General features: G+C 36.8%; 2 protein-coding genes across 2 annotated transcripts; one reads left to right on the forward strand and one right to left on the reverse strand.

Moving 5' to 3' along the window:
* Positions 1–1,287: 1,287 nt before the first annotated feature.
* Positions 1,288–20,291, reverse strand: LOC136801958 (uncharacterized transporter slc-17.2-like). Its single transcript, XM_067058656.1, has 10 exons — positions 19,821–20,291; positions 18,522–18,731; positions 14,294–14,327; positions 5,386–5,585; positions 4,749–4,932; positions 4,310–4,440; positions 3,728–3,877; positions 3,178–3,307; positions 2,474–2,712; positions 1,288–2,040 (listed from the first exon to the last, which is right to left on the reverse strand). The coding sequence occupies exons 2-10, from the start codon at positions 18,729–18,731 to the stop codon at positions 1,549–1,551; spliced, it is 1,770 nt and encodes a 589-aa protein (XP_066914757.1). The 5' UTR covers positions 19,821–20,291; the 3' UTR covers positions 1,288–1,548.
* LOC136801959 (zinc metalloproteinase nas-14-like) lies at positions 7,196–12,494 on the forward strand. The gene is made up of 7 exons (XM_067058657.1): positions 7,196–7,411; positions 7,566–7,607; positions 8,110–8,265; positions 9,032–9,155; positions 9,750–9,937; positions 11,181–11,280; positions 11,624–12,494. Exons 1-7 carry the CDS (start codon positions 7,360–7,362, stop codon positions 12,312–12,314), a joined length of 1,353 nt encoding a protein of 450 aa, XP_066914758.1. The 5' UTR covers positions 7,196–7,359; the 3' UTR covers positions 12,315–12,494.
* Positions 20,292–23,472: the final 3,181 nt, after the last annotated feature.

Here is a 23,472-nt window from a genome sequence, read left to right on the forward strand (position 1 = left end):
ACTCCAGTATCTCGGCAACGCCTTAAATCTACCAGTTTAATTATTTCATTTGTGATTTTTAATATAGTGTTTTTTATAGTTGTTGATATTTTATTTTTAGTGTATTGAAATGTGTGCAGGTGAAGTTTTTGTTTTTAATCCTTTTTATTTTATTTGAAAAAATGACAATTTTAAGTTCGGATCAATATATTACATTCAAAGTCTTAACCATAACTTTCCATTTTTGTTGATTTCTTCAATTATTTCAATTATTTCATTGTACAGTATTTTTTGTGACTTATACTTTACATACTCAATACCGGGTGTACCAAAAAAAGTATACAGTTTTGTGAAGATATCGCGAGCTTTACGATTAAAGATTTTTTGTTGATTCTTCTTTTATTTTACAGAGGTAAGCTTTACTTAAGGGCTCTGACCATAGTGAATTTTTCATAATTGCCGTGTTTAAAATGTGTTTTCTGACTGGTGTAACCAACAAAACTATGGCATGTTATACATTTTCTGTTAGACAAACTATTCTCGAATCTGAAAATTCAAAAATTGCATTGAAAAAATTTGATGAAGAAGAAAATGAAGACTTTTGCGAGGAAGAGTATTTCAACTTTGAAGAGCTTAGTTTCGGCGAAGAAAAAACATTTTGAAAAAGTTTTTGCAGTAGACGGTGTACCTTTTACCGAACAATAAAAATTTTTGCGGAAAATTTTTGTAAATGCTTCTTTGTCTCGAAATCTTCAAAATAGTGGTTTTTCATCAATTTTTCATCTGGATTTTGTTTAAAAAAACATTCATAACTTTTGACACATCTTTTTACAAAAATTTTCCGCAAAATTTGAAATAGTTCAATTCTTTGCAGAAAGTTTGAAAAAAGTTCGAAACAAAAAGATTAATTACCCATTAAAACTTAGCACTTTTTATAAAAGAAGGTGATGCAACATATTATTAACGTCTTTTTAAAGTTCATAACGTCATTTTTGCAATTAAGTTCGTAATTACTCTTAAGGGGTTTGATTAAAAAGCAATTTATAAAGGCAATTCTTTGTTAAAAGTGTTAAAGAATCTAAAACATAACTTTTATGTTCAGATACTAAAATCAATTTTCTGACTATGGTCAGAGCCCTTAAATTTTGGTTTGTACAACTTTCAAATCGGTTCATGCAATCAAAAGTCAAGTTAAAAAAAACTGAAAATTTTGATCCACCTAAAATGACATAATTGTGATGTCTTTATAAACCTGTATACTTTTTTTAGCGCACCCGGTATTAGCATAGCAGGCTTTACAACATTATCTTGGGGATATAATTTCTATTTAATTCTTTTCTCTATAATGCTATTTACAATAAAATATTTTTTTATAATTTCCATTCTTTATTACAACAGAAGGGGTTTGAATTTCTTTAAACCCTTAATTTAGAGCTTGAAAAGACAGCATTTCTTCCAGCTTAACAAATACCCTTGCATCTCTATCGTTCCAGCTTAGACATTTCAGCTGTAATAAACGCTACAAGGGTTACATTCACCTCTTAAGAATTTCTTTCTGATGTCTTTCAGTCATTCTTTTTTCGTTTCATCTTCTGGTTGAGCCGATGTTTCTTCTTTTGGACTCGTTGACCCGTCTTTTGGACTCGTTGACCCATCTTTTGGACTCGCTGAACCATCTTTTGGACTCGCCGAACCTTCTTTAGGACTTGATGCCCCATCATTCTTAGCATCTTCTTTCGGGCTCGATGAGCCGTCTTTCGGACTCGATGAACCAGACTTCTTATCAGCTTGAGGTGACTGTTTTGTAGGTTCTGTTTTCTTATCCTCGGTGCCCGGCGAAGATAATTTTCGAACATCAGTTAATTTAGCGTCGGAAGTTGGGTCCGGGCTAATGGACCGGGCTGGTTCATCACCGGACTCGATGGTGTCCGAATTTTTTCCTTCTCCCTCAGGATCGTTCCATGGTTGTCTGTCACCAGACACAGTTAGCGCAAAGAAGACAACACCAAAGGCATAAACGAAAGCGGTAATCCAGAATACCAATTGCCATTCAGCAGCAGTCTGAAGAAAAAAGAATTGATTACTAGAATGTTCTTACCATAAAATCATGCATCATCTCACATGAAGTTTTTTTTCTTCATAATTTGCATTTTTTCCTTTCTAAAACCCTCTGAAACTCGCATGATCAAATTAGCTTAAACTCTCCACAATTTGAACATATTTTCTTGTCCTTTTCAGCTCAGTGCTCAAACCATTCTATCCGACTTTTTGCCACTGGACCTTTCCTTGATCTGAATATATGTTTCTCTCTACGTCTCCATTACCTTCATTTTTTAAGACATCAGTGTTTTTTTAAGTCCTCTATCTGCTATATTTCTACTTTGAATTTTCCTGCCTGGAATTAAAATCGCTTGAACAATCATCGAACGTTATTTGAACGTTATTCAGATGTTAGACTCAGACTTCAATAGATTTACCAACCGGATTCACTTACATTTTTGGTGGTGATGTAACCCACAATCATTGGACTAATGAATCCAGGCATTGATCCAAAAACATTACTGAACCCAATAATTACACCAGCAAATCGAGGTGCTATATCCAGGATGTTGACTGCATAACCCGTAGCATTCAGACCGGTAATACCTACACCTGTACATAACAAACCGATAGCAACCGCTTTGCTTTTAGCGTAACCAACACCGACGATAAAGATACTGGCTGTTGTACATCCTGGAGGAAAAAGAAGATGTTAAATAAAGTTAAATTGAATGGTGTAGGGAAACCGTTCGTTGTCTATTTTAGCTCTTGTATCGTCGTTAAATTTGGTCATTCAGGTAATTTATTTGAAATTCAATGTACCAAAAAGTTATGGATAGTTTTCTCTATTTATCTGGTATTTCGTGGTGATAATCCTTGGTCCTCAATTCTCTGGATTCTTTTCGCCAATTTAAATTTATTTTTGTATGCTTTTATTTTAGTAAAAAAAATATAAAAAACAACCTAAAAGGAGTAAATTGGTCTCGAAATTGGTATGAAAATTTTCAAAAGACCATTAATCCTTTGGGGGAAACACAGGGGAAATAAAAAAACAGTTTAGAAAATCACTTTCATTGTCATTTTAGCGAAACATAGAATTAAAAATAAGATATAAAGACATCAAAGAATGGAGGAATCAGAAAATCACTTCCAACATACCAATAGTGAAGATGAGACGACGTGTGTTCTTGACACTAAACCCATTCATGATCATCATATCCGCAATAATACCACCGGATGGACCAACGATTGCTTTGATCAAGTATGGCAAAGAAACCAAGAAACCAGTCTAGTGGGTAAGATGAATTTTCAGTTATATTTTTCAGGATTTTATTTTCAGCGCTGTAGAATTTGGCAAATATCAAATATTATTTCTAGGTTGATTGGATTTAAATTGCCGGTTTCGCCTGACGAGTTTAATCTCACAGGGTCTGGGAAACTCAATTTGTTTGAAATAGTGAAATGATCATTTTCGAATTACAGAGAAATTCGAATTGCGGTCACTGAGAATTATTTCGACTTGTAAAGATTCACACCCCCGCGTCCCCGTATATCCCAGGCTTTATTTACGTTACTGATTAACGCTAGGGTATTATCTAGCGCTATCAGTAAGCATCAAAAAGCTGATAATACGCAGGAGGGAACGAGGTTGCGATTCACATATATGAAGCTTGAATTAGCGAGAGTCCCTTGAGTCTTATTTTCTTACCGTTGCGATATCGAAGTTCAAAACCTTTTGGAAGAATTTCGGGATACAAATAAGGATTGTATATAAACCCCAATCAGCTGTGAAGTTTGCAACAATAGTGGCCCAAACAGGAATTGAAGTTATAATCTTTAACCAAGGTACTGGTGGTGCCTAAAATGATAATAATCGTGTGTAACTAGTAAGCCCATGAAAGGCATTAAAAATTTCGATATCCAATGGTTATGCTTTGCTTCATCTAAATCGATTAAATACTGTAATTCAAGCTGTTTTGCATACTTCCTCTCGAGAATTTGAATATGCAAAGTATAGGAATATGTAAAGTAGTATACAAAAGTTGAAAAATATTGGGAACATGGCTAGAAAACACAGATACTCGATTTTATTAAGACCAACTCCGACCGTAAGAGCTCAGGAGAATTCACGCAGCGCTAGCCATAATAAAGTTATTTTCAGCTTATGAGATGGGAGATGACCGCCTGTCTTTAAGCTAATTCTTAACCAATCTTAGCTCCCTCTCACACTGACTCATAACTCGTTGTTTAAAACATGCTATGCAATATTTAGATTTGTGTCTTGACTAACCTTTTCGCCTTTTCTATTAGACAAGCTAGCCATGATATAGTTCTTTTCAGCCTGTGAGATGGTAGGATGTGTCTCAGGGGCTGGATGAATGACCAGCCACCACACAAATGACCACAACAGACCAACAGCACCTAGAAAGAACGTGAAAGTTTATAAGCATTTCGAAATGAATTGTAGAAATAAAAAGCGTTAGTACCATAACTACGGCTCTAACGTGAATGTTAAATCAGGGATTTACTTCTTTATTATCATTACTTTTTATTCAAAGTCCTCAAGTTAAGTGTGAAAATCTTAAAGATTACTTTTGTGAAACGCAAAAGCTGAGTGTTTTTATAATTTGTAAAGTCTCAAAAATTCGGTATTGAACCTCGATGCAGTGCTCATCCATCAAAAAAACGTTGCATGGACGTGGTTTTGCATTTGGTATTGACGAACTTACCAAAAACGTAGAATACGGAAGCCCAGCCACCATCAAATCCATATTTGGTCAACAGACCTGTCATAGGCATAGTCAAAATGGTGCCCACGGGACATCCTGCAGCTGTGATTGAAAACAAACGAGATCTTTCCAAAGGCGGAGCCCATTGACCCCAAATAGCGTGGTTACTTGGGAAAAGGACACCCTAAAATCAATAGAAGTTTACAAAACATGAATTTTACCAAAAAACATACGAAAGCTTAATTTATTTTCAACAAACAAAAGGCAGGTATTAAATTTAAAATTGTAATACTAATTAATCGTTGTAAGAAAAACATTTGAGGCAAACATGGTAGATGACAAAAAATGTAACTTGGTGGAAACTTGAAATTCAGCCAAATTTCTTCTTGCAAAGATTAGTACAAATAAGATTCGATCCTTGTAAATAGATCTTATCGGAGTTTTTGATTTTTCTAAAAAATGCGATGCATTGTGGGATTGTTTCGGGAGTATTACAATAGAAATCTCTTAGGAATTCCTCGAGGGAATTCTATTGTAATACTCCCAAAACAATCCCAAAATGCATCGCTTTTTTAGAAAAATCAAAAACTCCGATAAGATCAATTTCATGTTTTGCTGAATTTAAAAAGATACTTACCAAAGCAATGCCTTCAAGTACTCTCAAAACAATCAAGGCGTAGACGCTGAATCGTGCGGCCATCGGCGTCAAGAGTGTTAGCACAGACGCAAAGAACAAAGCGGCGCCGAAAATTCTTGTTCCACCGATTCTAGTGGCTAACCAACCACCAGGAATTTGCAGAACGATGTAACCATAGTAAAATGATCCAAGTACCATTCCTGAAATTGAATCATTGAATGCTTCAATACCCGTGTTAAGCCTTCATATAATCAATCACATAAGATGGACGTCAAAACGACACTGATGCTAGTTGAGTAGAATCTTATCTATAGTGCCTTAACCCTTCAAACCCGAGTGACGTGTATACACGTTCTAAACTTGACGATATTCCTAAAAGGGCATAAACAAGAGGAAAGGACAGGAAATAAAAGTGATATAAAAATATTGGTTTTCCATTATTTTATTAGTTAGATTTTTTTAAATAGTCGATCCAAGCCTGAAGCCCGCCTTACTGCTCGTAAATTATCAGCATTGACTGCTGACGGTATAAACTGGAGTTGACTCATCACATAGAATGATTGAAACTTGAAGTAAAAAGAGGTGAAGCAGATAGCCTGTACCACACTGTCAATCTTTACAAACTTTATGTTTGCTTTGGTAAGAATTTGTCAAGCTTTCAAGTACTAGCTTCACAATGTGTCAATGAAAAGATTACATATTGTTTTTGTCAGCAATATATGTTTTTCTTTTGAAGTGGCAAAAGGTTACATCACATCAATTAGAAAGCTATTTCTACCCACCGTTGCTATGGGCATTAATCACTTAACTTGAGTCATTGTAGCAATGCTTTATTACCATGATTAGAGATCCTCACATAGCCCTAGTTACATTACCATACATTTTAGGTTACTTATGTTTTGTTGTTATATTATTGTTATTATCTTTGAACGGAAATTATATGAGGAATTGCTGATTAAGAAAGAAATTCACCGACATATCTTGCTTGTCAAATACCCTTTCATGATCTTTCCAACGAGTTCTACCACAGTTATTCCCAACCCAAACTTCAATGTTTATTTAAGGGTTGGCCAGGTTTCTCTCTAAATGGATTACGTTCCCAATATAGGATACATCGATTTAGCACCGACATGGCAGATTGTAGTTTCTAGGTGGTGGATCCTCTTTTTGTGGAGAACTTTAGTTACATTGCTTGGTTACTTAAGCTCTTGTTATTGAAACTTTTCAGTAGCATTAATACAATATTGCAGTAATACCTATTTTGTAATCAGTTGTTCCTTTTAAGGAACAAGCTTCTTGTATCAGTAGCTACCGTACCATTTTGGGGCATTGGAGCTTTTCCAGAGAAGAACTTTCGTTATGGGGTTTAAAGAATATCAATTTATGAGCAATTTTAAACTCTGTGTAATAAGAAAGCATATCATTTTGAAAAAATAAATGAAAAAATAATTTTCAAACTTACAAACTTTTCCTTGTTTCATCCCAAAGTAAGTTTAGACTTGAGATACTTATTATATTGATCTTATCATGTTCAAATTTCTAGGGTATTTTAACTTAGAAACCCTATTTAATATACAAATAAAATTCAGCAATTCCGGCTCAATATTGTTCTTATGGAAAATGAGTGCATTTGATTTAATGTTTCTAATCTGAACACCTGTAGTAACTATTAATCAATCACTTATCTTCACCTGCCAGTATAAGACAATGTAAATAGTGCCATAGTTAATACAGGTAATTAGCGATCAATATTAGACGTTACATCCGGCAAGTGAACAATATAGAAAAACCGAAACAAAGTTTTGAAGTCAGTTCATAAATTAATCGAAACTTCTATATGTCACGAGTAGAAAACCTTAAGCGTGGAAGAATTTTAAAGGATTTTCGACAAAAAATTGGATTTATTTAATTGAAAAGACTTTGACTTGAGGCATTACAATTGCCTTCAAAATTTGATAAAAAGGAAAAAATTTAATGATGCTATTTGGCAACATGTTATTAGGCCTAATTGTGGCAATTTATGCAGGTAATTATCCTTTTCTGAGAGAGAAAAGTTTAATCAAGCCATTGATCAACACTATATCATTTATTTGGGATCAGAAAAACGGAACATTTTGTGAAAAAAATGGCTAAACTAGTCTTATTGTTGGAGATTTTGAGATTTTCTTTTCTTTTTACAGTTTCAACAGTTTCGTCAAGAGCTATCTTAACAACGCAAGATGGTACGTATTTAATGATGGAACTACACTACATCCCTATAGAATTCGATTTTAGGTCTATACTAACATACTAAATTCAAAGTCTTTCTTCTGATTTCAGGAATTATTTTCAGAATCAATCAGGTTTTAATTGTGACCAGTTTTCCCCATCTCGATATTTATTTGCACGAGCTATAGGTCTTCTCATAAATAATTTTGAGTGCCTCGACTGCCTCGTCTTAAAATCATTACCAGGGTGATTAATCCCATAAGTCTGGAAATGCTGCTTTTATAAATAAAGTAAGCTTCTGATGAACTCCTCTAAAAATCGATTACCATCTCAGCTGACACACAACGTTATATCAACGTTAAGCTAATGTTCACAACGTCCATATAACGTTAGATGAACGTTGAAACAACGTTGTGTGCCAGCAGCTGGGATAGAAATATAAAAAGAGGTAAGCGTTTTTCGTGACCTAATTTATGAACGATATTTATGTTATGATATTTTTATTGTTGATCATAGAGTCGTCAAACCTACCCAGTAACTTGGAGGAGGGAGACATGATACTCGGCGTGGTCACCGAAACCTCACGAAGGAAACGTAGTGTTCTTATACATCCACAGTTCTACTGGCCCGGTGGTATCGTACATTATGATTTCGACACTGTTTATCCGTTAAGTAAGTATATAAACTTTTAAAGACTCTACTAGGCAAGACCAATTTAATTTGTTTTTCTACAGGCCCGACCGACCCTATTTTTGCTAAAATCAAAAATAATAATATTGAGTTTCCACTACAATATATTTCACACACTAGTTATTTGTAAGAGTTAAATTTGAATAAAGCTGAAAATTAATTCAAGAAATTGAAAAATTTAGAAAATCAAGCATTCCATAAACTAAAATTTATTGTGATCTTCATCGAAGATAAAAAATGTGAATTTTTGATCCAGATATTTTTGGAAAATATTTTTGGTACCTTAACAACCCTGATAAATATTCTTATTGTACCGACCGACCGATCAATATTTTCTAACGATCTTCCCGTAGAACAACAAATTAAATTGGTCTCGTCATATTCAACTTTATACTGCTTTAACTATCAATTCAGACCTCCATCAATTCCTATTCACCGAACTTTTAATTTTGTGGAATGAAGAATCATTGGAAAAATTGTTGCACAATTGCAAGACGTTGTTGCGCATAGGCAAAATACAGTGAATTATGCTATCGTAGGCGGCACCTGATATCAAAAAACCGTCTAACGCTTAATAAACGTTAAAATTGACTGATTAATAGGTTTATATTTCCGCTTAAATTTAGGTCCTCTAAGGGGTCAGTGTTCGGAGGTCAGTTCCACACATACTCATCATTCTCTGGTCCCAATATCCCCAGATAATATTACTTCTATTATTACTTATATTTCCCGTTCCTCAATATCACAGCCGATGAAATTCACAAATTGACAAAGGAAGCTCTCCAACACATCATGGATAGAACTTGTATACAATTCATCAAACGAACAAATCAAATCAACTATATCAATATAACCAGTCAATATAATACAAGGTACTTTATCTTTTTCCACACTCCTGTGTTACAGACCCGCTGAGACCCCAGCCCTACTGGAAAATTTGCCAAAAATTTCGTCCCTGATGAGAAAATATCATGAAATTCCTGCCCCACTGGGAAATTGACTTCTTCCCCATTCGAAATTGTTTAAAAATTGCACTCCAAACCAATCCCCACTGGATTTTTTAATCTTGGAACAATAGAATTTCGATCCCCATTCGGATTTCAATAGGAGTTTTTATCCGCACTGAGGAAAAATGTTCCACCGGGGCTGTGGGATAGGGTTTTTTTTTCCTTCTGAAGAAACCCTTAATCCTAATTGTAAAGGAGGTTCATCGCAAAGAAAGTTTGGACTAAACTTAAAGGGAAAAAGAGTCCATTTTTAGCCTGATTTTAATGTTATCGATTTACTTATACGTTTAAATTAAATGGAATTCGTGTTCATATCGCTTCCAACATAAAACCGTTTTCACTCTTCATTCATAGATTTGATTCGGCATCGAATTTTCACATATTATAATCATTCTGGTAGCAGGAAATCATTTTATTCCTTTGAAAGTTTTAAAGATAAGTTTGTTCTTGTTTTTTCAGTTGCCACTCTTTTGTGGGTCGTAAAAACGATGGTCACCAAGAACTCAATCTGGGTGCAAATTGTCACTCACTATCGGTCATTGTCCATGAAATTTTGCATGCCCTTGGTTTCCTACATGAACAATCAAGACCTGACCGCGATTCATACGTTTACATTAATTACACCAACATTGATCCTAGAATTAAAGGTAAGTTACTCGTTGCCGGTCATTCAGTTTTTCAGCATCATTCAAAAATGATGACACTGCTTAAAAGGGTTCGAAACTTTTCCTTGCCTTAGAGGAAACATAACTAGACTGCGTCGAACCCACACTAAGCAAGCCACTGGCAACGCTTTACACCACGTGTAGACCAAAAATTAAGAAACCTCTATTTAATTTGAACAGGTAGATTTAAGTGCGCTATTCCAGAAGAAAATTTACCCGCTCTTGTTGAGAAGGTCTTTTTTTGGAAATGTGACCCCCGCTTGATTTTTTTTCAATTTTTCAGGAAACCCTTGGTGTTTTTTTTCTCATTTTTTGGACCACGCTTTGGATTTTCAAGCTCATTTTACTTACCACTCTGAATTTTCCACTTTATTTTACTGCTCGCCCTGGTTCTTTACACTCGAAAGACCACCTGGATTCTTTATTTTACTCTCCACTTTATTTTACTGCTCACCCTTCTTTACACTCGAAAAACCAGACCCCCTGGATTCTTTATTTTACAAACCACCCTGGACAGGGGGGGGGTCGGTAGTAAAATTTCAGACATAATGACGTTTACTACGGTGGTGGTGTGACGAAAAAAAATTTTACTCCCCAGGGTAGTTAAATACTAAAATGGGTGGTATCTATGTGTTAAATGTTGAAAAAATTTTACTACCTGGGTAGTTAAAACTGGTAAAATTAGCAAATTTTAGCTATTTTTGTGATTCTTTTAATTTTTTGGATGAATTTTTTGAAAAAATCTGAAAATTTTTATAACTTATAATTTTATAAAGTTGTTTGCTTCTAACAAAAAATTCTCGAGATTTTTTGTCAATATAAAAAAAAATTTAATTCTAAGGGCAAAACATTAATTTTTGCACAAAGTGAAAAATGTGTCACAGAGAAATAATCTTTTTTAGCTTTTTGTGTAAAATCAGTCCGAAAAGCAACCAAAAAATAGGTGGTCTTTATGACAAATTGTCCCAAAAACTTTTACTACCAGGGTAGTAAAATACCTCTTCCAAGAGTCTGGGTGGTGGTATGTAAAAATTCGTAAAAATCCTTTTACTACTCATATATGTCTGACATTTTACTACCGACCCCCCCCCCCCCCTCCTGCCCTGGACACACCTTTTCATCAAAGGGGGTACAGACCTTTTTTAGAATAGTCTGCCTAATAATATCATATTTTCGCTAAAATGTATTTAACTTTCAAATCCTTCTCTCTCTATCATTACTCTAGACAGCAACAAACAGTTTGAGATTTACCATAAAGGATCCAGTGGAGAAGCAAGCACACAAAATCTCCCTTATGATTTTGCAAGTGTTATGCATTACAATAGGTAAGTTTCATCCTTCAAACTATAAATAGTGCAGCCTAAATGTGCCAAAAGTCATTAATATTGTGCACAATTTTTACACAATTAGACCGTACTAAAAGTGATGACCAAACTAATGGAGTCTTGTCTAATTCATAATCTCTTTAATAAATGACACTTGATTAAATGACTGTTTGTTAAAATCTCTAAACCGGGAAATTTTGTCTTGATTATTTAAAAGCAAATAATTTTGGCTTCAAAATTTATCACAATATTTCAAATTTAAATTTTGAAGATAAGCTAAGTTAGATATCTAGAGCTTCGTTGAAAAGTATTAATGTAACACTAAATTTCAATGTCATTTCAGGTTCACATTTTCCAAGTTTTTCCCTGACGGAAAGATTCCTCACGCTGCCACCAAAACAAAAGATTTCATGACAATCTACGCCAAAAAAGATTGGACTATTTATCTCGGTAATCAAAAAGGTATGTCTGAGCTTGATATTGTAAGAGTCAACAAATTCTATAAATGTCCACCTAAAATGACAACGACTACAACAACGACAACAACGACCACTACTCCTACGACTACGACCGTTCCTGAAACGACAACGACCGTGCTATCAACTACTACGACCACCCCAGTTATTACTACGGCCATTCCTAAAACAACAACGACCACTCCTGAAACAACTACAATTTCAGAAACAACTGCACCGAAAACAACAATCGAGCGAGTCGAAACTAAAACTCAATCAACATCTACCACAACGCCATTATTAAAAACATTCTCAACGACTCCTACTGACAAAATTCTCGTTAAAACGAATCTTAGCACGACAGTTTCTACGAAAACGGAAACAAAACCGAAAACTGTAGAAACAATAACTACTCAATCACCAACTAAACCGTTTTTCAGGACAGTAATATTTGATAACGAAACTTATTTTGTCAACGAATTTGGTCTGCCCGCAGGCTCGACTCATTTAGTCCCAAACCTGTCACTAACTTTTATACTAACGTCGATCGTTGGTTTCTTGGTAGCTCTAATGTTATAGGACCATTAATGTGGCTACATATTTATAGATTTTGATTTTGAGTACCAACACTACAGTTGACTTCAAAAGCAAACAATTTGTCTTGAAAGTATTCTAAAAGTTTTTATCGCAAGATTTTTATTTTATTGATTGTATAGTAAATGAAATATGATTTTAAGGCTCAGGTTGAGCTGAATTTGACATTGGCCTTCCATGACTTCTTCAAGGTTTTTTAGCGATGCACGCTGCCTATTTCATTTCAACAGTAGAAAGAATTTTCACCCTTTTTCAAAAAGGCCCGCTAATTCACTCCGACAAAACTTTGTTTAAGGGTAAAAGGGAGGCGTGACGGTGTAAAAATGTTAAGACCATGGTAAAAATGGGCGATTTTTCAAGATTTGATTTAAGTTAACTTAATCGTTCCAAAACTCTACCGCCTCTTTTTTCCCGTAAACCGCCCTGACGCCCTAACTTTTTCCCGCGTTTACTGACCTTTAAACGGACGATAGCATCGTCTAAAGGGAAGGGCGAAAACAAATAATTTGTGAAGGCCGCGCTCGTCTAATAGGACTGGCAGAGACAGCAAAATTGCGTGATTGTGTTTAAAAATAGGGTGCCATATCAGGAAAATTTAATTTTTGACTTTCTGGTGCACAACAAGATTTTTCTTGTAAAATTTTCTGTGGGAGGATGGATTGTTTTCCTGATATGGTTAATTTTCAAGGGCCTTCAGAGGATTACCGTGCGCGTAAAAATTACTGACCAGCTGTTATCAGGTTAATATTTGGCAGATTGTTTGTTTTCATACATTCCTTTAGAGCTTCAGCGTGGTGTGCAGAAAACAATGACAATCTGATCTCAGGTTAATCAAGTAAAATGATTGAAATAGCATCGAATAGTCTAATATGGGGGTTTCAAGGGCTTTCTGATTCCTCAATTTGGCAAATTTTTTTCTCCAATTTCCGTCACACCGTCTTAAAAAGGACCAAAATTCCGCCACTGAAAATTCCTTTGAAATTCTAGATTTTTGTCAAAAATTGCGCGAATTTCGAAGATTTTTTGCAAATTACGAAATTCTGGACAACTTTTTGCTAAATTCCGTTTTTCTTCTTTGCCTTTATTCTAGAACAGCTACCGAAAGTACTTGCGATATGATTATATATCCTTATATATAGTGCTGTTACCCACCAAGGTGGAGTGGTAATTTTGAGAAAAAAAAGAAAGAGAAAAAAAAGAGGACTCTTTCTGAAATTCCGTCGAAATCTTCGTCAAATTTCGCCACTCCGTCCAAAAAAGGGCCAATTTCGCTCCTCCGCCAACCATAACCCCCCTGAAAGTCTCAACAAGAAATATTGGATAAACAAGTGTTAGATTTTTGCCTTCCCATGTTCTGGCCGTCCATCATTAAATAATTTTTCATATCATAACATTTTAATTTAATTTTTCATGGAAATTCACTCATCCAATTCCCAAAAGGGGCTTAAATTTTTCCTCTGAGAGTCTGATTCATTAGATTGTTATTTGGCATGTATTAAAAAACAAAAGAAACAAAAAGCATTTAAATAGTATTCTTAAATGATTCTTTTGCGTAAAAGTAATATAAGTGAATTGTATTCTTATGATGATAATCCATCGTTTAGGCCCCTTTGGGAATTCTTTCTATAGTCGAGAGTTCCCGTATGGGTACTTTTTTCTCAATTGACATTATAGGAGAGCGAAAGATTCTGTAATGTTGGGTTGGGAGGTGATTTTCTGATTTTGTGTTTTGAGTTTTGAGTTTTGAGTTTGAGCTTTTTTTGATGAGTGCAACAGCCGTCAACCAAAGTCAAGATTTTGGAGCTTCAATTTATAAGATGTGTTCAAATTATTGTAAGAAGTTATCTATCATGTATTTTCTCAACCTCTGCTCTGGGGAATTCTTTGAAGCTTAGTTAGTTGTTTTCTGTTTGCAAAATGACTGCGGGCAGAACTATGCTTGATGAAAAGAAATTCAATCTTACCTTGTGTTTTTGAGTCCCAATCAAACTCAGCGACCTAAAATGAAAAAGAAGAAGGGTTTTTATCTTTTCTCTTTTTGTCGTAATACAAAAAATGAAGAAGGAATCTTAGAACGAAAAAGGCGGAAGTAACTTCTTACCTTCCTACACTTTTACACTTTTCGAACGTTTTCATGTTTATTTTTGGCGAGACAAGATTCGAATGTCTACATTTCGAATGTTTTTATGTTGCATTATTTTGGCTGGGAAAAATCGAATGTTTTCATCGTCAGTTTCGAACGTTGATAGATAATTTTGGAATGTTTTTCTCACACAAGATTCTTTCCCAATCTCCCAGCGTGCGTGGTGGAAGAAAACATTTTGGTTTTGATTTGAAAAGAAGAAGCAGTTTCTTTCGAAGTTATGATTTTTTTAAAGCTGTGACATGTTTTCCTCGATCAGTCCAGACACCTAACTTTGGCGTAAAAGGTAAGAATACTTTTGTTTTTCTAGCGGTAGTCAAAAACATTTTTGTTTGGGACTTTGTGTTTGAAGTTTGTGTTTTAGTGGATTCTTGAAATTCTGCGCTTTGATGGGTGGAATTGCTTGTAAATGTCAATTTCTTCTCGCCTGTGGCTTATCGATGTAGATTTTAAAGTTATGGATGGTCTGCTAGAATGATGCTTTTGGATTTAGAGTATTTTGATTTTTATGCTTTTCAATATTTTTGGGAAAATATTTCTGTCTTTCTTTTATTGAAGCTTTACTTTACAAACCCTAAATCCGACATAGTATCGTCCTTTTTCATCTAGAGGGTTTTTTAGAGATAATTAGATAGATTTTGGCTATTCCAGAAAAAATTTGTACCCCCTATGTTGAGATCTTTTTTAAAAAAGGTGACCCCCCCTCCTGGATTTTGTTCCAATTTTTCAGGACCCCCTTGGATTTTTTTCTCCCATTTTTTTGGACCACTCTGGATTTCCGACCTTGTTATACTGACCAACCTGGATTCTTTATTTTCCAGACCACCCTGGACGTCACACCTCCTCAACATAGAACCAGACCCGATCAGTCGAACTAATCGAACCGATTTTTTAATCGAACTAATCGAACCCGATCGAACCTAATCGAACGATTAGAGTTCGATTAATCGAACTAATCGAACTTTCAGATTTTCCTTAAAATTGTGAGTGTTCGATTAAGTTCGAGTTTGTTCGATTAGTTCGATCAAGATATAGTTCGATTAGATTTAATGGTTCGATTAGTTCGATCAAGATATAGTTCGATTAGTTCGATTAGATTTAATGGTTCGATTAGTTCGACCAAGATATAGTTCGATTAATTCGATTTGATCGAATGGTTTGATTAGTTCGATCTAAGTTCGATCAAGACATTGTTCGATTAGTTCGCAGCAAAACCAATTTCTTGATTCCCTACATAGTATATTTCCGTCTGTATTTGAAAGCCTTAAAATGACGTCACAGCCAGTGAAAGTAGGGCGTTTAGCATAGAATTGGGAAGTAAGCCACACCCGAAGCCACAGTAGCCGGACGGTCTATCGACCCTAGTTCACCAACCACTACTCCGTTATGCTTTATATTTGGACCACACCTTCCTTGGGTGTGGCCCAACCCCATCCGGGTGTTCCGGACTTTTCAGACCCCTCCGGAACTCCCCGGCAAGCCTCCGGAACTCGCGACTTTCTGCAAGCTTTGGGGGCTCCTGCAAGGCTTGTTATAATGAACTCGAAAAGTGGAAAAGATGTCCAGGCATAAAGACCGGCGATTTGGGTCGTTTGGGGCATTATACCGGATTTTCCTGGTTCAGGAAAGTCCGGAAATGCCCTTTTTAAGAGTACCGTAACCACAGCTCGGTCTCGAGGCCCCCAAAAGTCCTGTAAGCCTTTCTTAACGTTGAAAACGGCCTTCGACCATTCCAGCCGCGAAAGTCCGGAACGAATCCGGAAAACCGTTAATGCCAACTTTCTAAATCTCCGGTTTTAAGGGCACGCCTGAAGCCGGACGGCCTTCCTTAATGTTCTGATGGGTTGGGATGGACGCAAGACATCAGTCCCGACCCGTACGACCCCCGGCGGCCCGGTCCTGACCCGGACAGGGCCGTCCAGCGGGTCAAAATGGCGATTTTTGGGCATGCGGAAATCCCTTTATAGCGAGACCCCCGGGACCTCCCAGACATCCAAACCGGTCGATATGCAAAGCATGTGTGCCATCCTTTTCGGCCCAGGTCGGGGGGACCGTTCAGGGACCCCCGTTTGGTGTCTGGGAGGCCCCGAAATCGGTCCACGGAGCGAGCCAGAACGATTTTTGCCGGCTTTTGACGATACTTTGAGAAACTTTGAAGGACCTGGTGCAGGGGTCTACCCTCACATCCCCCCGACCGGTGGGCACCAGTCGGACTCCCTGGACACCCGGCCGGGACCCCCAGGGGCCGTGCGCGGCGGTACCGTTTTTATCCAATTTTGACAAATTTTCGCAAATTTTCAAGCCTTTCCAAGCTTTTCCAAGCCTTTTGAAGGCTTCGGATGACTGATGGAGGGTGCTGGCCATGAGGGAGAGCAAGGCAGAGGGCATCCGAAAGGATGAGAAGGGCTGTGGTAGGCTGTGGAGGCCTGTAGAGGCCAAATTTGGTCTAACCGGGGCAGGTACCCAAAGAAGTCATTTTTACCAATTTTTGCCGGCTTTTCACGACACTTTGAGGTACTTTGAAGCACCCCAACCGGTGCAGGAGAGTACCTTCACATTCCCCCTGACCCTTTGGCACCAATGGAACTCCCAGGAACCCCTGCCAGGACCCCCAGGGCCGGTCCACGGTGGTACCCAAATGAAGTCGTTTTTTCCCATTTTGACCAATTTTCACCATTTTTCCAATTTTTGCCGGCCTTTGACGACACTTTGAGGAACTTTGAAGCACCCCAACCGGTGCAGAGGAGTACCTTCACATCCCCCCTAGCCGGTTGACATCAATGGAACTCCCGGGAACGTCTACCGGGACCCACAGGGCCTGCGCACGGTGGTACCCGTAGACGGCCGAATTTTGCTGGTGAGAAGGGGGTGTATCATTTTTAATTGAGTAGGTCGTTTTTGGCAATTTTTGCCGGCTTTTTACGGCACTTTGAGGAACTTTGAAAGACCCCAATCGATGCAAACGTGTACTCTCACATCCCCCTTGACCAGTGAGCACCGATCCGACCCCCCGGAACACCGGCCGGGACCCCCAGGGGCCGTGCGCGGTGGTACCGTAAGGAAGTCAATTTTTCCGATTTTGACCAATTTTCGCCAAGTTTCAAGCCTTCTAAAGGCTTCGGATGACTGATGGAAGGTGCTGGCTTTGAGTGAGAGCTAGGCAGAGGGTGTCCGAATGGGTCCGAAAGCCTGTGGAGGGCTGTGGAGGCCTCAATCGGTCCGACCGGGGCAGTCAGCCTGATTAGCCTGACTGATCCGCCGGTCCCGCCGGAGAACTTTGCCTGACTAAGTATTTACTCAGTCCCGCCAGAGAACTTTGCCTGACTGCTTAGTCGGCCTCGAGCAAGGTATAAATAGCAAGAAAAAGCACTCCAGGCATGCTCCACGTCCATACCAGGATGAAAACACCCGTTCTCGTCCGATCACGGAAGTTAAGCATCGTCGGGCCGGGATAGTACTTGGTTGTCGAACCAATCGAACTTAGTAGAACTAATCAAACTAATGAATTGGCAAGTTATCGAACTAATCGAACTAGTCGCTAGTTTAACTTATCGCACTAATCGAACCTAATCGAGCTAATCGAACCCAACACTGGTCAAGTTGCCGAACTAATCGAACTAATCCGTAGTAAACCAATCGAACTAATCGAAATTAATAGAACTAATCGAACTAATCACCTGACGACTCATCGAACTAATCGAACTCGAGTTTTATCAAAAATTGTTTGGTTCGATTAGGTTCGATTAAGTTCGATAATCGAACTCTAATCGTTCGATTAGGTTCGATCGGGTTCGATTAGTTCGATTAAAAAATCGCTTCTATTAGTTCGACTGATCGGGTCTGGATAGAAGGTACAACAGACTATTTCTGGAATAGCCCTTTATAAAGATTTGAAAATTTCGTAATTCATATCCCATTCTGATTAAGTTATCGGCGAAATTTGGTCAAATTTTCAAAAAGGATTTCTACAAAATACACTGTCTGTATTAAGCGGAACAGAGCTCGTGTGAAATGAAAATCCTTAAAATTCATTCATATTTATAACAAACCTTATTGACGTAGAATCCGTTCTCATAAATTGTATGGTTATTGCACATAGCACCAATTGCCACATTCAAATTCACTCGGAGTGCATACAACACTGAGAATCCGAGGAAAACCATCAAAGCCAATACATAACGCTTTGGAAAACCAACATCTTTTTCAAGCCGGTCGAGGCTTGTATCGGCGCTCTCATCTCCCTGTTTTTGTGTAGACATCTGAAAGAAAAATTCGTTGTGTAAATCTCGTAAAGAGAGTTAGCAAAGTTTATCAAAATGTTAAAAGTACAATCCTGGCCATAATATTTGAGACAAAAGGGAAATTCCCACGAAATCTTATAACCACAAGTATTTTGGAAGCGCTCTAAATTAGGTTAGACGAATAGAGTTTTAACTCTGAGTTTTAACATTAGACTTAAGACTTAGTACCTTAGAATCTGAGGATCCAAAAGTCCCAGAATGGTCCAACAAGGCTCAGAATATAGCCTGGAAGTCAATTAACCCCACCCAAATCGAAATACTCGAATAAATTTATCAATTAGCCCAAAAACGACTTTCTCGCCCGAATTCCAAATTTTGAAAAACGAGGAAATAAGCTAAATTCTCAATATATTTTGGCCGGGATTGTACGGTATTTCGGAATTGCGGAAATCGACCCTCTTTTCTTCGGAATTTCGGAAATCGGGCAAAATACCTTTGATGTTTCTGAATCCTGAAATTGTTTCGGTATCGAAATTTCGGTATTATAAGGTTTTATCCCTCTTTTTCGGAATTTAGACATGAAAAATCAAATTTGATGGAAAATTCAAAACGAGGAAAAATACCCAAAAAAATCGGTATCGGTATTGCAAGTTTTTTTTACAGAATTTCGGAAATTTGGCAAAATCATTGGGTATTTCGGAAATCGCAAACCCCGTACGCCCTCCTTTAAAGGCAGATTCCACGGAATCTCCAGGCTAGCTGTACTTTACCATTCTACTCCCCTGTATCACAGCCCAGGTGAAACTCTTTTACACGGTGGGGATAAATTTTTTATCGAAATCCAAATGGGGATAGAAATTCTATTGTTTCAAGCTAAAAAATTCAGTGTGGATGGTTTGGGAATGTAGTAATTTTCTGCATTCAATCTTGAACGGGAATGAAATCAAAGTCAATTTCCCAGTGGGGATAAAATGGTAGGGTTCCACCGGAGACGTAAATTTGGCCGAATTTTCTAGTGGGACTGGGGCCCCAGCGGGGCCGTGACATAGGGGTGTGTCATCCCAAAGGTGTTTTCTAAAAATGAAACTCAAATCTTTACTTACTCACCTTATTATTTCAGAGATCTTTTAACAATATTTTCAAATATTTTTACAGCAATATTACAGCAGCAATTTTCAAATTAACCAGTGATTTCCATTCCCATTGCTCTGAATTCTTACTAAAACTTCAAAAAACGTAAATATTATAATCAAAAGCAAGTACAAACTTAAAATCTCGATCTTATTGTCGACCTTTATTTTTGAAATTTTCACTTTTTCTATTGCAATATCAATTTATAAATTTTGGATTGCCGTTTACTCCTAAATGCTCTGTAATTTTCACTGAAAATCCAAAGACCTTTAAATTAAAAATCAAAAGATATTAGATGAAAATCTAATCCCAATTTTATAGTTAATAATGCGACTTTAATTAATTACAAATATAATATTTCTTTACGATTCTTCGTTTAAAGTGCCAATTGATTTCTTTTGTATTTTAATCGCTTGAGTGATTTTTCGAATCAACAAATTTGCTTCTTCTGTTTTCTTCGACCAGGAATTCTTAAATGTTCCCCCATATTTTTGATTGCACACTTTGAGCATTTTCGGAATATTTTGATTTTTATTAGTATTTAGATTTAGAAATTATAGATTTATCTGGGATAGAAGCTGGCAACAGTTGCTGGTTGCTACTTCTCGACAACACTCCCTCAAACCCCCAATGGACAGGGTTTTTTCAACTCAACTGTCATTTACTCCCATGTACTCCTTGGTCAACGACCCTAACCATTTCAAAATTGCCAATATTGAAACTGCCTTATTGATAGAAAACTTCGTTGAACTGAATGACACAATAACTTTGAGAATTCTCACTGTTCTTTTGAGCTGTATAAATTCAAAATCCGCAATGAAATTTTGCACTAATTAAATTATCCACACTAGCTAAAGAATGTTTGCAAGATTCTGAGATTGCTGAGACTACACTTTTGGTTATTTTTAGCCTCTTTTCAATTATATTTTGCACAAAATTGGTCAAAACTTCTTATCTCTGGGACCTGGCACTAGTTAGTTTGTTTTGCTACAATCAGGCCTACAAATAATTTGAAGCACTTTACATGAATGTTTCTGTCAGTCAACTTCATTTTATTTGCAACGGATTTTTTGTATTTATTAACAAACTCAACTGTCGTGGGAATCATACACTCTCTTTTATAAGCATAACGTTTATAAGCATACTTAGACTCAAATTCAGTAAAATATAAGCATAATTTTAAGCATACCTCAAAGCTAAAATGCAAAAAAAATCGTTTAATTTTTCTAAAACGCTGACCTTTTTGGACCTACCCCGGTGGGCTGTAGGTCCTATAAATTAACCTCTCTTCGTTCGTCCGTTCGTCCGTTCGTCCGTTCGTTACTAGCTTTTCTCGGGATTGGCTCATTAGTTTTTCCTAATTTTTGGCACAAAGATGCAAAATGGTAATGCCCAAAATGTGACGGAGCCCGATTTTCGAAAAAAATTCATTTCCGGCCGAAAATGCCGGAAATATGCCGGAAAAACCGGTTTTTTGGCATTTTTTCTCGAGATTTCATCATTAGTTTTTTTCTGATTTTTTGCACAAAGATGCGTATTAGCAATGCCTAAAACATGGATAGTCCGATTTTTGAGAAAAATTCTATTCCGGCTGAAAATGCCGGAAAATATCCCGGAAAATCGCCGTTTTTGCAGATTTTCATCGGACTTTTTCCTTATATTTCGTTGTTTTTTCACACAAAAAACCATTATTGATAGCAATGCCCACCATCAAGCATGGTTTAATAATTGTCAATAAAAGTGATTTTTGAAGCCGGAACTTTCCTAAAAATCGCCGGAACAGCCTATTTTCGCCGGAAAAAACGGTATTTCTTGAATTTCTCGAGCTGTACTTTAATTTTTTATGAAATTTTGCACACTGATGCAAAATGACAATACCTAAAATGTGACGGAGCCCGATTTTCGAAAAATATTTTTCCCGGTCCGAAAATGCCAGAAATATGCCGGAAAACCGTTTTTTTTTTTTACATTTTCTCGAATTTTCATCTTTAGCTTTTTCTGATTTTTTGCAGAAAGATGCGTATTTGCAATGCTCAAAACATGGCCGAGTTCGATTTTTGAGAAAAAAATTTTTCCGGTTGAAAATGCCGGAAATCGCCGCCTTTGCAGATTTTCATTATATGTTTTCCTTGAATTTGTATGTTCTTCACACAAAAACATTATTGATAACAATGCTCACCATCAAGCATGATTCAATTGTCAATAAAACTGATTTTTGCGACCAGAACTTTCTATTAATTTTTCCCTACAACCCTTCCCTCTCCCCCCATCAACAATCAATGATGAATTTATTGCGTTATGCATTTTCGCTAAACGATATATTTTCTGACTGATTTTTTTTTCCTCGCATTGCTATCTAACTTTCATCATCAGGTAGGTCCATTCAGCATCTAGCTTGTTAGGGTTACTTTTAAATCTGTTTGAGCTTCCTAAGACCAAAGATTTTCGCCTGCAGTGCCAAAATATAAATTTCATTAAAATCCCTGGAAGAAACTCTCTCGGGGTTAATTTCTGGGAGTACGTGACTGAGGAGTAAGTTTACTGATCTATTTTCAAGTAATTTTCTTCTCTGCTTTAATTTTGGCATTCTTGTTGGGATTTTGTCACACATCGCGGTTTTGCAAGGCTCTTCTGTTCTAGTTGATATCAATCAATCAAGTTGATTAAGTCATATTCGAAAGGGGAGGATCCTCTGCTACGGACTGGCAAAATATGTTTATGGCCTAAAAGAAGTATGCTGCAGGCAAAACAGCAAAGGATAAAAGTGGGTTAAAAACTGACGACGTTCAAAATTCAATCTCAACCGAAACGATTTATCGAGTATAGATAATGATATTCTTCGCAAAAGCTGACAGTATTTCGAACTTGTGCTCATTTCTTCGTGTGTTTGAGTATGAGATCTGTTTTAGTTATACTTTCTTATTTGTTTATTGGTACCTCTCCCCAAAAATAGTGGGTCAAACTTTGAAGGGGTGAAAACTTGGTTTGATATTTTAAAAAATGCACCTGCTTCTGTCAGTTCTAATATATTGATGTTTGTTTTCCTAAAGCCATCGAAATATTTTTACTACTTATTTTCTCACTTTTGAAGTGTTTGTGATCAAACCACAAAGAGTAGTTCAATTCGCCCACGACTTTGTACAAGTGTCTATCTGTTTAGACCAAAATAACAGTTTTTGTACCCTTTTAAGGAGCTAAGTATAAACGTGCAGCTCGTATTCTACTTGAGTACTATCTTAACGATTTGAATCATGTGTAAAAACGACAGAGATAATACTCGGGTCATGAAATCGAATTGGACCCACCCCTCACTAACCCAGTTTGGGAATTTAAGTCTTAAAATTCAAATTATACAAACCGACTCCTCATAGAAACCATGTTTGCGAAGTAGATTCTTATACTTTAATCCAGTATTTTTTTTACCCATTGAGGATAATATAGGATGGTACGTCTTTCTTTAAGGTTCGAAATTCCAGTTGGGATTCATGTTGGTTAGCATTCAGTGTTGTTTTCAGTTTCAGGTTAATTTTTCATCGTATTGGATTTTTTTAAGCTAGCATTTTCGAGTTTTATGTATTATCCTATCGAGGGCGACGGTGAGTAAAGTCGATGCAAAACAAAGTCAATA

This window comes from Clytia hemisphaerica, unplaced genomic scaffold (assembly GCF_902728285.1).
Source record: "Clytia hemisphaerica strain Z4C2 unplaced genomic scaffold, Clytia hemisphaerica genome assembly, whole genome shotgun sequence".
Classification (NCBI taxonomy): domain Eukaryota; kingdom Metazoa; phylum Cnidaria; class Hydrozoa; order Leptothecata; family Clytiidae; genus Clytia; species Clytia hemisphaerica.